Source organism: Barbus barbus (genome assembly GCF_936440315.1).
Source record: "Barbus barbus genome assembly, chromosome: 36".
Taxonomy (NCBI): Eukaryota; Metazoa; Chordata; class Actinopteri; order Cypriniformes; family Cyprinidae; genus Barbus; species Barbus barbus.
In genome coordinates this window covers 13,040,470-13,058,237 of record NC_136714.1, presented here as the reverse complement: position 1 = coordinate 13,058,237, position 17,768 = coordinate 13,040,470, and the positions used below count along the sequence as shown (strand labels likewise).

Below are 17,768 nucleotides of genomic sequence, written 5' to 3'. Positions count from 1 at the left end.
CGTCTTTAAAGTTGTCCAACTGAAGTCCTTCGCAATGCATGTTACTAATCAAAAATTAAGTTTTGATTTATTTACGGCAGGAAATCTACAAAATATCTTCATGGAAAATTATCTTTAGTTAATATCCTAATGATTTTTTGCATAAAAGAAAAATCGATAATTTTGACCCATAAAATATTTTTTTTGGCTATTGCTACAAATATACCCGTGCTACGTATGGCTGGTTTTGTGGTCCAAGCTAAAACTAGTATTGCGGATATAAAAACTGTAAGCAAAGCAGGCTTGCTTACTATTTTTAATATGTATCATGCTTATCAGTTGGTCTTAACTTTCCATTAAGTCAGCCATGTCATTATAAAAATATTTGCGTATTGGAATGCTCAGATGTAAAATGAGAACAGCCTCTGTGTTCATTCTTGGCTTTGTCATTTGCAAGCTTTCATTACTTTTGCTATTCTTTTCATGTACTGGTTGACTAAGCTGAACAGCCAATCAGAGTGAACTGAGCTGAGAGACGTTCAACTATAGTCCAACACTGACCGACGATTATCTGTCAGCTTGGTGTGTCACAGCCTTAAGCGTTTAGTAGATCAACCTACAGTATGTAAAGCTTGTGCCATTTTTCATGTAAAAAAAAAAAAAAAAAAAAAACTTTAAACTGTCCGTTCTCTATATTATTGAAGCCCGTTTCATACTTAAAAAAGGTCATTGAGATCTTGTAATGGACTTTATATTTCACATCTTTGATGATATATCCTACAATGTGATTTATTTTTATTTTAAACTCACACTAACCTTTTATATTTTTACTCTGAGGAAACAAGCTGCCAATTAAAATGGAAAATTTAAAATTTTAGTAAAATTGGTAACCATTCATAGCCTAACACAGTAATATAGGCTCTAACAATGGCATGAACTTATGGTGGGACTATCCGTTTGGTTGACCAGGGCCAGGTTTCCCGATAACGATTGATCTTAGAACTTAAGAGCGTTTTCTACAAGTCAAGTTTTTTACGAACGTTCGTTATTGTTTCAAGTGCGTTTCCCAAAAATGCACTTAATACAAGTAGCACTTACAATGCAAGTAACCATGCATTAAATACTACTTAGGAGTCGCTATCCGTAGGTCAAGTGCTGAAACTATATATAATAATAATAATACTAATAATAATATTATATATTATTGTATAAAATATCTGTAGAGACATCATTTCCGGATAAAATGCATGGCTGGTTTTCGTGCAAGCCATTGACAGATTTTTATGAGTTTATCTCTATTTTTCCCCTTCTTTGAAGCATATTTCCTACATTGCTTCTTTAATTCATGTTTTTTCTTCAGTCATTTAATTTAGATGTGTATTTTATTTATTAGTTTTTTTGGTTTTCTGCCCTTTTTAATTATTTAATTTAATTTTATATAAATAAAAAAACGAGTACTAAAGTATACAATAAAGTACAATAAAAATCACATTGCACTTGAATAAATGTAAAGGTTTAATCTGCCGATTGTCCTGCAGGTGACCTCATAATTCTGTCTTCTTACAATGCACGTAGGGCTTTACGATTACTCCAGAGCACTCGTAGATCTACGATGATTTTCAAGTGCAACTTCAGTTACGATGCTTTTGGGAAACAGACCGTAATATTAAGATCAGTCGTACGATCGTTTTTATGAACTTCTTAGGCTTACGATGCTTTTGGGAAACGCAGCCCTGAACCATACTTTTTAAATTCTGTTTAGTGAGAACACTTCATCTTAAATGACAGACACCTCAGGATCATTATCTACGGAGCCCTTTAAGGGACATGATAGTGGGAAAAATTCGGGGTGGGAGGTAAAATTATTTTTCAAATGTTTTGCGTTCGCTCAAGAAACTTTGTGTTCCCTCGCAAAAGTTTTGCAAGAGAATGCAAATATCTTTGTGAGAGAATGCAAAACATTTGAAAAATATTTTTTCCTCCCGTCCAAAATTTCTCTCACTCACTCCGAATTTTTCCCACCACCATGTCCCATAAAGGGCTCCGTAATTATCTGCATACACACACGCATAGAAAACATGCACACCCTTTCATCTTGATGACACTGATGATGTAATTCACACTGTATGTGACACATTACCAGAGCAGATGAACAGAAATAGCTTTAAAAAACAATAAAAGAAGCACAACTAACTATTACTCTACTATCTTTCCATTACAACTTAAGTTGTATTGAAAAACTCACCAAGATGGTGGTGACTACATAGGTCCTGTTTTGCAGTCCAAACGTCTCATTTAGTATGTTGCTGTAAGTAGCTGTGCTCACGTATTTCTCACGTTGGTTCCAGTAGCCCACCTGCAGGCAGAAGAGAGGAATATCACAGCAGTGCACAGGAATTTCAGAGCCACTATTTTTAGAATGTTAAATATTCATATTGACGGCTTAATAGGAGCTGTAATCACTTGAAATGCATACGCGGCTCTTTAAGCCTGCCTGTGACTAACACTTCATTCGCTTTCATCACAGCCAGTGCTGAAGTTTCAGGTACAACCTCAGGTTAATCATTCCGAATCAAACTTAAGTCAGGAAAATGTCAAGCATGATCTGTTTTCTAAAACTTCAAGTGAGAAGTCAGAATGTATGATTATTGGGATGTGCTGGCAAGCGTGGACACCATATGCGTGCAAGCAGAGAAAAAAACGATTCGATTTACTTTCTTGGGTCCGCTTGGGCCAAATTCCATCACGCTGACAGTGAAGTTGGTCCGATGTCCTTTTTCATTAAACTGAACATGTCCTGTAAGCCCTTCAAACTGCACCTACAGAGAGAATCACACATAATCAGATTGTTCATTATTTCATCTTCATCATTCACGCAGAACGTCACCAGGTGTGAAACCTGATTTACATATTTGCACAGGAAGCCAATTGATACCTATGCTGGGGCTACATGATTAATTGAAATAAAACTGAAATCATTATGGCTTAGTGTGATTATCGCAATGACTGCTATTAATTTAAATAAATATATGTACAGCATCTTAAGTGCAGCACTGTGTTCCTTTACACGCAAGCAGCTCATGATCCTGCGTTTTCAGTCTCAAAGGGGCAGTAAATGCTGCTCCACATGAATTCATTGTTGCATTTGGTACATTCATAACATGAATTAGGGAATTTTCTTCCCAAACTTGTAATGAAAAGCGCTTATAAACTGGCTGTTGTCAATTCAAGAAAAGTTTAAAGGGCACAGCAAACCTGGAGCTTTAAAAAATAAATTGCACTTAGCTTTTTCCCTAAATTGTGCAGCCCTAACTTGGCATTTTAAAAGCTGAAAAGCCAGTTCTGGGTGGTAAAATTGGCTCTGCACCAGCCCCTAAAACTTTTTGTCTTGAACAGAAACTTAATTTAAAAAAAGAAATGCCCAATAAGAAGCTACAAAGCCCAATCAACTGATCAGCATCCTCTTAATATGTATGCGGCACTGCACAGAAGCTGTTTTCAGTTTGTCTGAATGTATTTACAATCTATATGATTGCTAAGAATTTCATCAGATAATGGATGAAACAAAAGCAGTTTGTGATTGCATAAAGAGGCTGAATCAAATTACTTTGGATGTTAAGATGACCCTGATGTACTATGTTTGTTTGTGGGCAGGTTATATAGTAATAGTGCATTATTTCATTGTTTGACTTTCAAGTCAGTAAAAAAAAATACAAGCCAGTTCTGAGGTCTGCAGTTCTTCTGACAAATTAACAGCTCTGTCGTGAGAACCAGCACTCTTTTGATGTAAAAAAAGTGTCTGGTTACCTGCTGTAGGGCTCTCTGAATGTCGATGCCCTGGCCCCAGGGTGCGGGAGGGTTAGCCAGACACTCTCCTGCATTCCCCCTGCGAGAGATATCAATGCGCTGCTTCCTCAGGTTCTGGAAAGCAGTGGTCATGACAGTCACCCCATCATATGTGAGCGCTCCAGTGTACTGAGATGTTCCACAGACACGTCCCAAAAGAAAAGGGGAAAGGACAAAATTTATTCACAACTTTTGGCTTTCACTTGCCCTACTGAAAAGACCAGCATAGAGGGTCACCAGCATACATTGATGTGTTTCGTAGCAAGTTTAAGTAGAAAAATTTAATTCACCTCTTAAATGCATTGACCAAGCAGGATCAAAATGGAAATTCAAGGTCTTTTCAACAGGGCACACACCTTTTTAAGTCCATCATGAGAGCATTTAAAATCTTTTTTTTATGACTAAGACCTTGCTTTACCTTGAGCCTCCTTTTGGGACTTTTCAAGTCTTTACTGTCAAACTCCAGCCAGTCTTGTATTGTCCTGCTGACAGTAGGGTTTGTGTAGTTCATGAGCTGGAAGCCTGTCACATTGGGACCTCCCTTCCTGAATTCTGTGAGATTAAGATCCAGAAATCCCTGAAGGCAAACACATCAAAATCTCCATTTATTCATACATCTTTCAATCCTGCATTGATACACAGACCAAGGTTTAACCTAACAGGTTTCAGGACTGTGTGTACTCTAATGCAAAAAGGAAAAAGCAATTGCAATCATTTTTAATATCATGATTATGTTAGGAAATGCTTTCAGGGTAATAAAATGAGTTAAAAATCTATTACAGTTTCTATTGCTGCAATAAGTTAAATGTAAAATAAAATAGTAGTCAGTCAAATAGAACACAATATAAACCCATACTCAAAGTCAGAACACTTTGACTAGATCTTAGAAAAATACCCATAAGAAACCAAGGCTTTATGGCACAGTTATGGTTAGCGCGGTCAATATAATGTGGTTACATGAGAGTCAGTGTTAGAGCTAATGATACAGTGATATGCATAGACATACACAGATATGCATGCTGGGTAAATATCACAGGATCTGTGTGATAACAGCTAATTGTATCTGTGTTTACGTGTACGTTTGCTTATCTGGGTGACCGACCCATGTGGCGATGAACCCCAGGGGACTCTACAACACAAAGTGTTGCATCCCTGCAGCTTTCATCATAATTGGTTATGAGACGACATCTTTTTTCATCATCGCTGAATTGGAATATGTACTTGGAGTCTTTTTTGGAGGATTTTCTTTTCTACCCATCACAGAACCCAATTATACATTTACAATGCTTCCTGTGAAGTCATAGTTAAGTGCTGTATTCCAGTTTCTGTAGTCGGCCAATTATATTTTTTGTAACATGAAGTTATTAAAACCATCCTGAAAAAATAGAAACTAGAAAACTGAAAAAATAAAAATATTAATAAAACATTCTAATGTACCATAGTCCTGATATAAGTGCCATAGGGAAGATCTGAAAAGTATGGTCATAGAGTGAAAATGAAATAATAATAAATAAATTCTAAAATAAAATTGAATATTTTTTATTCAAAATCATATCTAAAGTTAAATTTGCAATGCTTCTTGTGTCACAGTCTTTAAGTGGTGTATTATTAGTATGTTTTCTGAGCAAAGGAAACCAATGAAAAGTAGTCCTAACTGATTTGCTGAAGGGTGGACATGTTATAATGATTGCTACACCCCTTCCATACACTCCCACTCACAAGGATGCAAAAAAGGCCATCTAATGCCTTCCAGAAAGGGTGCAAAAAGGGAACTAATTCTGTCAGCTCAGAGGGTAATCTGCAATCTATCTGCATTGAGTGTCACATTTAAAAGCATGCACACTCCCCAGTCACACAGAAAAAAGGGGGAAAGTAGCCATGCAATGTAAAACACCACCATCAATTTTTCGGAGCGTTCCCTTACGAGTCCAGTCAATGTTCAAGAGGTTAACCGACAATACATCTTAAGTAGCCTCAAGGCTCATAGTTCATTCATGCAGACCAAAGAGGGCTGAAGGATACAGGATGCTTCACTTACCAGGTTTGCTAGTATGTAATGGTAGTTCTTCAAGTTCTTTTTTTGTGCCGCAATCTGAAAGACAAATGCAACACACATAAGAGCATAAAAGCACAACCCTCTCTCTTTCGCCGCAGCTAATGGCAGGCCTCTTTCATTCGACAACAATTAAAGTATAATTTTTAGCCTGGCTCTCTAAATAGCGATGAATAGGTCCCATCATTCAGGACTTAATTGCACACCCTCCCAAGCTCACTGAGTGTGGAATATCTGTGATCAGAAGGGGCAGTCGGAACTACACGAGATGGAAGGGAGGAAAGAATGATTTGGCATCTGTCACCATAGGAAGTCCAATTATAGGACTTAATGACTACATGTGCATGAAGACCGCAGGAACACCTGAAGAACAGCAGCAAGTCTCTGGAAGCACACCGTCAGGGTTAATTGTATTGGATGCTGATTTCTGATCATTGGGTTTGGCAGTGGTTTATTTGAGATCTTATCTGGCTGGTGAATGGAGAGAAAAGTAATTGCCTTGGTGTGCCTAAAGGAGGAATTAATTGTTTCTCAAATCATTCTGCAAAAGACATGACAACTTTAAAGTGTACTGAAAAATTATCTGCTATCCAATAAGACATGTAATATTCCATAATGAAGTCAACATAAAATTTATAAAAATTAAGGCAGATGTCCCAGAGCAACTTATTTATAGGCTATTAAGTTAATATAATACACTGTGAATTTTGAAACATAAATAAATTTGACAATGCTTGGAATCCCTTTAGAAACCAAGAAATGAATTAGGAAAACTGTAGATGCAATAAATGTTTAACAAAGGTTATCAAAGCCTTTATGTATAATTTATTATAAAGGTACTGATAATGTACGTAGTTATGCATTATATAATTTAATAAATAACTGTAACCAATGTTAAAATGCATTATAATATTTGAAAGTTTGTTTGTGATGTTTTAATGCATTATACTTTCTAAAGGTGTAACAATGTATAGATAAGAATTGTAATGTATTACAGAGGTGGTTACAATTTATTTATCATAAAATGCATTATAAGGTCCATTATAAAGCATTATTAATTCAGTAAAACTGCTTTTTTAATGCATTATAAATAAAGGCTTTACATTTAATTGTTACCAAGACTTTTTATGTGTGTTTTTAAATGTTAAAAATAATTAAGTGTCTTGCTACAGTACTAATTGTTAAGACCTAACTCCAGTTTCCACCCTTTTCATCGATGAATTTCCATCACATTTGCCAGTTGCTTATGATTACTAAATAATGAATATTATTTTAGTGAAGGTTATTTTAGTGGGAAGGATTTCAATTTGTATGTTGGTAATGAATTTATAGACTTGAATGTAAATTAAATAAGCATACAAATGGAGAGATTGATGGCCATGCTTGCTTGAGGGAGGACTTTACTTTACAAAAGCCCTCACAAAGAAAAATATCTTGCCAGTATCTAGCAAAACTCACTTTTAATATTATTTGTTATATAATTTTACGTGTAAATGTGTAAATTTTAAATGTGTAAATATAGGCCTGGAAATCATAATGTATGACTACTGGAATGCTTAGCTTAATACTTTCAGCTCTGTATAACACATTTTCCAATCCATTCCACTTAATTCCACATATTTTCCCTCAAAATCCATGCAGAAAATGTGAACATTTTGTCTGGGCCAACCACCTGGTTATGGGTTCACACAGTAAAATACATGCACTACACACACAATATGAAAAATTAAGCGTGTTCTTAATCATAGTAACGTATGAAGCATTCACCAAGTTTAAGATGGAGTTGAGTCTCTCTAGCTCACAGTCCAGAATGATCTTGTACTCCTTCTTATTATCCAGATCTTGGATGGTTTTCAAGAACGCCGCTTCTGTCAGGGTGTCTAAGTTTATGGATGTCACCTGCCAAGTCTTCTCAGCAGCAGTGTCCAAGATCTTCTGCAGCACCGTCAGACCTTCAACAAAAAAAAGTCACGATAAGAAACCTCATATGGCTATAATTGAATATTCATAATAGGCAGCTGCTTGCATGGATACACATTTGTTTCAGCACAATATGTTGAAGCATCTGTACCTCCTAAAAAACATCAGTATTTTAAGACAGTGATGCAGTTCACTATAGTGATGTACTGTAACATTCTGGGAAGTAAAGTCTTGATTTGGAAAAAACCAACATGCTCTGTTGAGTCACGTACTCCTGAGGAGAAGCTCTGTCTCCACATTCAGCAGGGGGTCTCCGCTGTTTTGCTCTAGCTCTGATCAACATCTGCTTTCATTTCACTTAGAATCTCCTGCTTAGAATTATGGACAGCTAAACACTGAACTTCAAATGTTCCTCTTTTCTTCATCTTAGGGAAAATTCTGGGTGTTTTTGTAAAGAGGACGTGTTTGAAGTTGTTTAGTCTGGACACATTTTAGAAAAACCTTGAGCAATCATGGTTAAATTAAATATTTGTATATGCAATATTTATTTCTTCACTAAACAGTGCTCTTTCATTACTTCTAGCTTGCTTGCGTGTGATTCTCAGCATCACATAATCTAAAACATTCTCTTTTTTTGGTCCTCCGTTGCTTATTATCTTTTCAAAGAAAACTTCATGTTGAGGAACTGCCTTTTGTAATCCTGTAGATCAAAAGCAACTACCAGCAATTGTATGAACTGTATAGCTATGCTTTTCTAAGAGGAAATTAAATAATGTGATATTAATGGACATTGCTCTACTGAGAGCCAGCATTTGGATGGCTTGCTGTGAATTTCATTAGAACTGAACAACCTATTTTATTGGACGCCTCTCACCATGCAGAGACACGATGTATTATGTACTTTTTCTGGTTACCTGCGTGTGGTTTGGTCATGTGATGGCATATGGAGAGGAACTAATAAAAGAAAGAACGGCTGATTGTTCTTCAAACAGGAACTATCTGCCGACACTGACAGCTTGTTTCCTGTGTAGCAGACGCACTGATATAATTAGTTTAATGAAAGATGATTCGCTCCTCAGTAGCATCTGTATTTTAAGGTGAGTGTTTTCTTAGCCACCCAAGATTTATTGACTATGAATTGAACGGAATTAAGCAAATTCCTCCATTTATTAGACCGTTACCTTGGTCAATTAAAAAATAAAAGTCTTTCAAATAGAGAAAAGGAAAAAATGATTGCATGTGTCAAGCTTTCAGACAAGTTTTTGCATTCATGTCGGTTTTATATGGTTTTGTTAAACATTTATACCATTTTTAACAATGCTGGAATTTTTGTAAACATTTAGGGCAAAAACATCAAGTAAAAAGTAACTAATATTGATTAAATGATTACTTAAAGAAAAATATTATAATAAATAAATAGTTTAAATCAAATTTTAATACATATTTTCAAGAGAAATATCACTACATGGCTTGTTTTGACAGACATGAGTTTTTCAAATATTTACAATATTTAAATAGCTCCAAATGCTTACTTTTTTTCTTAAGAAACAGTGTTTTAAAGAATGGCATCCATTTAATGAGAATTGTTTTTCACTTATAAACAGATATTAAAAATGTCATAATTACTTTAATTCAGAAATTAAAAATGGTGAATCCTTGATTATTCAAAAACAAATAAATAAATCAATAACTAGAACATAAAAAGCTTTTAAAAATGTTTTTAAATGGCTAATGGCTATATTAAAATGCATCAAAAATGCTCCTTCAAAAATAATATTTTTACACATTTTATTGTCCAGTGTCTTTAAATGTATCCCTATAACAACAAGTAAAAAAACTAAATGTCACTACATGCCACTGCAGATTAAGTCAAAATATTACAGCATTTAAAAGAGTCATCAGTTATACAAATTCTGATCAAAAGTGCTATGCTGTGTTTAAAACGAGATCTGGGTGGTCATGCAGCACTTATCAACTTCAAAAGAAAATCTCATTCAGTAATGCTGACTGAATTAGGTAAATTCCCTATCAGCCTTTACCTAGAGGAACAGGATCAAAGCCTGTGCATTTTCAAAAACCAAATAATGACACCTTAATACAGCGATAAGCATTGGCTTGTGCTTGGTTACGATAAGTTTACTGGTCAATATGGAGGATGGATTCTGCAGGCAGCAGAATTTTAACTTCAAAGACATCAAATCTCCAATTCAACCAGAGGCAAGTGCCTTCAAATCAAAAGCTAGATCAATACTGACACCGATAATCACACACATATCAGAGTTTGCGAGCAGCACAAATGCACAAAAACACAAACCACCAACCTCCTAATAAAGCCTGACTATGGATTTGCTGGAAAATTAGGTCATGCAAAGTTCAGCAAGTGAGATGTTTCAGCGCAAACTAACTGACTCTTTTAAATGGGTCAGGAAAGCGACATAAACTCAAAGAAATTAATCCGAGACAACATTAATAAGCCAATTTATGTATTTAAATGAATTTGCATTTGTTGTGAATGCTCGGTTGCACTTTCAGTCATGGATTTGGCTCATAATTGGTGCTGTCATCACAGTTGCTCGTACATTACGACCCAGTCTCCTATGTTTGGTGTTAAAAAAAACATGATTAGTTTTGCTTCACTGTCAAAACATGTATCAAAAATTGTCCATTTTTGTTAACACCATGTCTTTTGAGAAGCTCTTGCATGATTTTTCCAAATGAGGCAAAAAATGCCTTTGCTTTTGGCAGAGATTCAACTATATATAGAGATGAGCAGATAGAAACATTATAAATATAGACACTGATCTTGGCCCACTGCATACTATTAGCATAATTCGTTAACAATGCATATCATTAACTAAAAACAAGACTACAATCTGGACTGTAGTGTACAAAGAGTCTCTTGGGTTCGGTTGTCCACATAAATACTGCTTTCTGTGGTATATTCATTTAAACTTTTGTCACTATTCTGCATAATTTACATACTACATACTACCATCATTTGAAAGACTTTCATTTCACATCTCTCTGTAAAATGACAGATTAAAAGGAGATTTGCTAATTATAGAATGAGTACTTGGATTATTATGCAACAAAAGCCAGAATTAGGTTTGTCAATGAAAGAACGGTGAGGCAGCCAGTGCATTCTTTGGCATTCATTAAAAGACTGTGTCAGCTTGCCTTTCGAAACGCCTCTACAGCCTTGGCCACACCAACGCTCTTCCCTCTCCTGATGCCTGCGTCTCAGCAGCTGTGAAATTGTCTCGTGCAACAGAGCAAACCAGCTTTATCTCCCACCGAGCAGCACTAACCCGCAGATAAGACGGAGGGAGAGACGGACGGTGCGTTGTCCGTCTCCCGCTAGTGTTGCCTTGCACGACTGCGCCGTTGGTGATAAGGCAGGAAAAGGAAAGCAGATGAGTGTAGGGATTGTCTTGGAAGAGCAGAATTGGCTTGCTATCACCTGCTCTTGCTGTGCTTCTCCAAATATCTCACGCACAGGAACAAATTGATTTCCGTCCATCTCCTTTAGAGTCCAACACAGTGCGTTTTCCTCGCCTTCTTCAACAAAGCCCGGCTGTGTGTTTACAGGCCCTAACTATATTATCTGGGTCTTTGAGGAGATAGCGCACATGCGCCCCGGCTCATCATGCTTCAGCTCGGTAAACATCTGTGTGAGTTGGCAAGGACAGATTTGGGGGGTTGTGATCACTAAACTGCTGCAAGCTCCACAGATGATGCTCGTCCCATCTGCAATGGCTTTGAGATGTCATCTCTGAACACCTGACAAATGATGCAGTAAACATTTTAGTGTGAGACCAGGTTATTGTGGCAGTGGTTTTGCATGGTAGTAGAGAAAACCACAACACCTTGCCTGAAATACCTTTTTGCAAAATGAAAATATCCATTAGGGATTTGAAGCGTTCTAAATGTTGGACAATTTTTAACATGACATGTTGCCTTAATATAAAAATGCTGCATGGTAATTACAACACTGCTGTAAAAAACAATCTAGCTTAAAAACATTGAAGCACATGCAGTAGACTAAGATGTCCAGATGGATATGGACATTTCAAAATATGACAGAACTGGGGATGCATGATATTAAAATTCTTGACAATAACAATAAACCAATAATTATTTATGTTAAAGGATAGTTCACCCAAAAATGAAAATTCTCTCATTAATTACTCACCCTAAAGCCCGGCTCACACTGTGCGATTTTGGCCACGATTTGTTCGTCTGAGACAAATTTTGAAAATCCTAACATCCTAAAAGATTCCTATAATCCTAGGCTAAAATCGGTTGTCTAGATCGCTGGTTTGACATGTTCACCGACAGCCGATTAATGGCCGTTGCGATCAATTTTTTCCTCCGATTAAATTCTGGCAGTGTCAGAAGATTTCAGACACTTTCCTCAAGTTTCCTGCAGTGTGACATATCCTACGACGACCGTCAAACCAAGAACCAATAGGAGCACTGAACTTGATGACGCAATTAGCGCGACAACTTCAAACCATTCATTATTTGTAAAAAACAATATATGTACAACGTAAAGTTTACTTAAAGTTTATTTATTAAGGGGCAGGATGTTTAAACTCGAATAACAAAATTACCTCAAGTTCGCTCTGTAGAACTGGAAGTCCATAAAGTCCTTTGCCCAGCCATGACTTGCTCCACACACGTCGTCTTTTTCGTTTTTTTTAACATCAAGGCATGTAATTAATAAAACTAACGCTACACGTTGCTGTTGTTTGCTAGCTACTATTATAGCGAGAGAACGCGGGTCACGTATTGATGACGTAAAACTCCGGACAAGTCTTCTTGAGTACGTCCGTTTTTGTCGCGTCTTGACTGTCGTACAGTCTGACATTAAGACAACTGAGATCCTACAGTCTGACATGGGGATCATGTTCGTACAGTGTGACAAGCAGCAATCGCAAAAGATTATTAAAAATTGCACAGTGTGAGCCTGGCTTAATGTCATTCTAAACCTGTAAAACCTTTGTTTATCTTCAGATCACAAATTAAGATATTTTTGATGAAATCCAAGAGCTTTCTGGCCCTGCATAGACCGCAATGGAACTGACACGTTCACATTCAAGATGGCAAGGACATTGTTAAAATAGTTCATGCGACATTAGTGCTTCACCCGTAATGTTATGAAGCTCTTATTTTAGTTTTCTTTGTGCACAAAAACTATTCGATGTCCTTACTACCTTTCTGGGCCTTGAACGTGTCAGTTGCATTGCTGTCTATACATGTTTAGAAAGCTCTCGAATTTAATCAAAGACATCTTAATTTGTGTTTGGAATGACATGATGATGAGTAATTAAGGACATTTAATGAATTAATTTTCATTTTTGGGTGAACTATCCCTTTAAGGCGAATAAACAAATGGCTGGTATTTAAATTTGATACTATTTTGTCTAAATAAATGAGAAATTAATCACTAAAAAGTCATCACTTAGGCATAACAACATAATAATGTACAGTATGAAAATTGCATATTTACAGATGATGCTAGTCCCATCTGCAACAGGATTTGAAGTGCTTCTAAAGGTTGGCCTATTTTTAACAAGCCTTAATATAAATAAGCAGCACATAAATTGCAGCACTGCGGTAAAAAAAATAAAATAAAATAATAATAATAAATAAAATCTAGACAAACATGTCAACCTAATCAACAAAAAAAAAAAAAAAAATCACTCATGGTGTAAGATGCTGTAAAACAGTGATGTATGAACATTAGAGAAAGACTGATGAATATGGATATTAAAATATAACAGAAATTGGAATGCCCGATATAAAAATTCAGTCAATAACAATAAGCACATAGTTATTTATGTTATGGCGAATAACCAATAAATTAATTATATTAAAATTCTATACGGTTTCAGCTAAATAAATTAGAAATAAATCACTAAGAACTAAAATCAGTCTAAGTAAATTTAGGCATCACAACAATATAATATACATTATGAAAAATGGATATTCCTTTTGAGATTATATTTAACAGTGATAATAAATTAACTTTCATTGAGCATCAGATGATGGCAAACATAATTTGATCATGCACAATTAAATACTGAAAAATGTAAATAATAAAAATGTAAAATGTCTAATATCAGCTACTAACTTGTCACGAATCCAGTTCATGGTCTTCCGTACACTCACCATCAGAGGTCGCCCTTCCACAGTTATATTTTCAGGCTTTTATGCCTTTAATGGACAGGACAGTAGAGAGATGACAGGAAAGCATTGGGAAGAGGGATCAGCAAAGGATCTCGAGATGGGAATCGAACTCGGGTGCCCTTCCATCATATTGGCTCTTGCACCACACTACTGTTGCACTTCACCCACGGACTACAATTCCCATCATCCATTGCACTGATGACACATATACAGCTGATTGCACTAATCACGCTCACACCTGAGAATTATCACACAAACACACACCCTACTTAAACCATGGACTTCCTCTTCCTCTCTGCCGAGTATTGTTCTGCGTTTAGCACTCTCCAAGTGTTAGCTGCCTTACCGAGCCTTCTGTGTTTATGTTTAGCTCCGAGTCTGGTTCTGTGTTTAGCACTCTCCTAGTGTTAGCTGCCTTACCGAGCCTTCTGTGTTTACTAAGTCTAAGTTTAGTTTTTGTTTATAGTCTCGTTTCCTGTTTCCTGCCCTTGTATGGTGGATTTAGCTCACCGTTTCGGAATTTGTGTATACCTCGTTTGGATTATTGCTCAGGTTATCGGACTACCCCTCTTCTCAAGCCCTCTGGATATTTTTTGCCGATCGAGGACCCACGCATGCCCTTGGATTACTCTTGTGTCTTGCCCGTGCCATACCCGTTTGCTGGTGTTTTGACCCTGCCTGTTATTTTTCTATGTTTATTAATAAAAGCTTGCAAATGGATCCGCACGTCTCTCGTCTCATCGGTGACGTTACATAACTGATATGTTACCAATATACTTTGCATATAATTAATCAGCATACTGTAAATAATTTGATTAAAAGCATACCCATAGCATAGCCATAGTTATTATTACATCTGCCATGTTTTTACTTTACCTGTGAGCTCTGGGTTTAATGTGCTACATGACATAGACATTTCTCACACACACACACACAGGAGTTACTTAAAAGGTTTAAAATAACCTAGAGACTGAGTACTCTTGTATCCAGGCAACAGGAGAGCAGTGGGGGCTTCTAGAGGTAGTTGTTGTATTTGTGTGTGGATAAAATACTCAGTGACCTTGTGTTCCTAGTTCAGCACTGGCTCACATCTGCATGATATGTGAATCAATAATGTGTGTTTCTTGATTGAGGTTTTAATTTCCGTTAACTTTGTATAATCAAGAGTGGGGGAGGGGTGTAGACAAATGTAATATTTTGTAACATGGTGGGGGGGTTCAGAAAGAATGAACTGTGCCTGTTGACAGTGCTGTTATTTGTTATTTGCACATGCTCACTGTGTTGTTTTAGCGCCAATTCACTAAAGGAATTATGCAAATCAGGTAACAGCACAAATGCTGCCACAAAATCTGTACATCACTGTGCAGCATCTCTCCACCACTGCAATCCAGACGCCTGAATCAGCTCTTTAAAATGCTCGACAACATCACGGATCTGGATATATGGCTGCTTATATGATGATCTTCTCAATTACAGTATGTAATGAGTAAATCCTGCAATAATCAATAGACAATGTACACAGACACTGTACCTCTTTTAAATCAAGTTCTGTTTACCAACTGCTTTCTGTGAGCGGTAATGATGTGAAGTTCATTTCACCAGACAAACAGAGCTTTTCATTTTGTAGTCATAAAACCAGGATGAGAATTTGCATTTTTCTGCCATGGGTTACCTTGGGAACTTCATATGGGTTTTTAGATTAGTAGTTTTACTTTAAGAGTAAAGCAAAGCCTGTGCTTGACATTATTTGACAAGACTTGACAAGAAAGGTTGGGCTTTCACATGTTTTGTTATATGTTAATACATGCTTAAATGGAGCTATAGAATGCTGGAATTAGGGTTGTCACTAATGCTGTCAAAAGATTATTTGCGATTAATCACATCCAAAATAAAAGTTTTTGTTTACATAATACATGTATGTGTGTTGTGTAGATTTATTATGAATGTACAAATATACACACACATGCATGTATATATTTCAGGAAAATAGGTTATTTATATATTAAATATATCTATTTATAATATAAATTATATAAATATAGACATGTAAATACATCAAAACATTTTCAAAATATATACTGTATGTGTGTGTATTATATATATATATATATATATATATATATATATATATATATATATATATATATATAAATAAAATATACGCAGAACACACACATATATTATGCAAACAAAAACCTTTATTTTGGGTGCGATTAATCGCGATTAATCATTTGACAGCACTAGTTGTCACAAAATATTGTTACTGACAAAAACCATGTCATTATTTAAAAAAAATCGAAAAAATTTATATCATGTTGATACTACACATATTATTCTCCAGCACAGGAGGTGGCGTTAGCGTAATGCTGGTTACTGTCATAAAATATTCATCGAATTTAAAATAAAAATCCATATTCAAACACGAAAACGTTGCATTCAAATTTTAGATGTACGTTAAGGCAGCCTTATCAGTGGCACACTAGATGCGATGATAATGTATAGTTACATTTTAATAGCTGCATCCCAAATGATGCACTATACACTATGTACTTATGCATTATGTACTCAACCGTGTAGTGTATGAATTATTTAAGGTTATTTTGTCATTTATAATCTGAGTCTGATGGCCCCTCCCCCTTTGTGACGTAATTATTGCTGTGACAGTTAAGTGCATGAAGTGTCCAACATTCCACACTTTGTTTTTTCGTTGTTTTAAGTGCATCATCTGGGTATTTAAAGTGCACTTTTTCTTTTTGGAATTTTCAGTGTGAACACACTACTTGCACTATTTATACTATAAAACGTTATAGAATAGTGCACAAGTATGCAATTTGGGTCGCACTAAATGTTTTTGTTACCTTATCCAGTTGAAACCACAAGATGTGGCGCTGCTGCATTGTTCATTCAAAATATAGTGGAAAAAGAGAACATCAATGCAGAGAAGATCTTGTTTAAATCAAAACCAAGCCATTTGAACAGAATATATATGTTGCACATTTTTTAGAGGGACTTCTATCACCGCTGCACTAGAGTCTCGCACAAGAGTGTCGCATGTTTAGAAATCCATGTAAAATTAATGCAAGTTCAACTTTTTAAAAAACACGTCTCAAGCCTTTATGACTTTTATTATTACATTTTCAAAATTTCTATAGATATCATGATAATGTCGTTATCATGAATTATTCTGGCCAGGAAAATCTTACAGTAAAGATATGATAGCATTACAGCCCTACTTGGAATATTTGGATTCAATTTCTACATTCTAGTTGGCTTTTTTGTGTCGTTAACTAAAATTAGATGCTATTGTGTTATGAGTAAAACTGACTATAATTGATCAATACTGACTAAACCCACTGGATATTCTCATCAAAAGACAAAAAACTTTTACAGAAGAAACAAAAACTGTCACAAACCACTACAACTAACACAAAGATGCGAGTTTACATGCTTGACGAATTGATAACCGTTGTAGACCTAATACAGAGCCTTCTGTATTCAGAATTGCTGTCCGACCATGTATAATTTATGTTGTAGAATAAAACATTAAAGTCTCTTCAAGAAACCTGAACCACAGACCTTATTTTACTCACAAATCAAAGACTGTTATTCTAAAACCCCTTTAGGAAATTCCCAAGGGAAGCCATGGTGAATTAGTCTTCCGGGTTGGTCTACAAATTGATTTAATGACTGAACAGTTCTATAGCACTGAGTTTTGTGAATAGGGTGCAATCAATAATGAGCCTAATTTATATAGAAATGAGGCATGTTTGTGCTGAAA

General features: G+C 35.8%; 1 protein-coding gene across 1 annotated transcript in view; it reads right to left on the bottom strand.

Moving 5' to 3' along the window:
• LOC306855581 (glutamate receptor 1-like) overlaps positions 1–17,768 on the bottom strand; it is a gene marked incomplete at both ends in the record, with an annotated part of 68,941 nt that overhangs the window by 27,793 nt on the left and 23,380 nt on the right. Inside the window, 6 exons of the mRNA XM_079394345.1 lie at positions 2,225–2,335; positions 2,694–2,798; positions 3,787–3,954; positions 4,244–4,402; positions 5,864–5,917; positions 7,646–7,830. Coding sequence (XP_079250471.1) covers positions 2,225–2,335; positions 2,694–2,798; positions 3,787–3,954; positions 4,244–4,402; positions 5,864–5,917; positions 7,646–7,830 — 782 coding nt within the window. The remainder of the gene's footprint in view (positions 1–2,224; positions 2,336–2,693; positions 2,799–3,786; positions 3,955–4,243; positions 4,403–5,863; positions 5,918–7,645; positions 7,831–17,768) is intronic.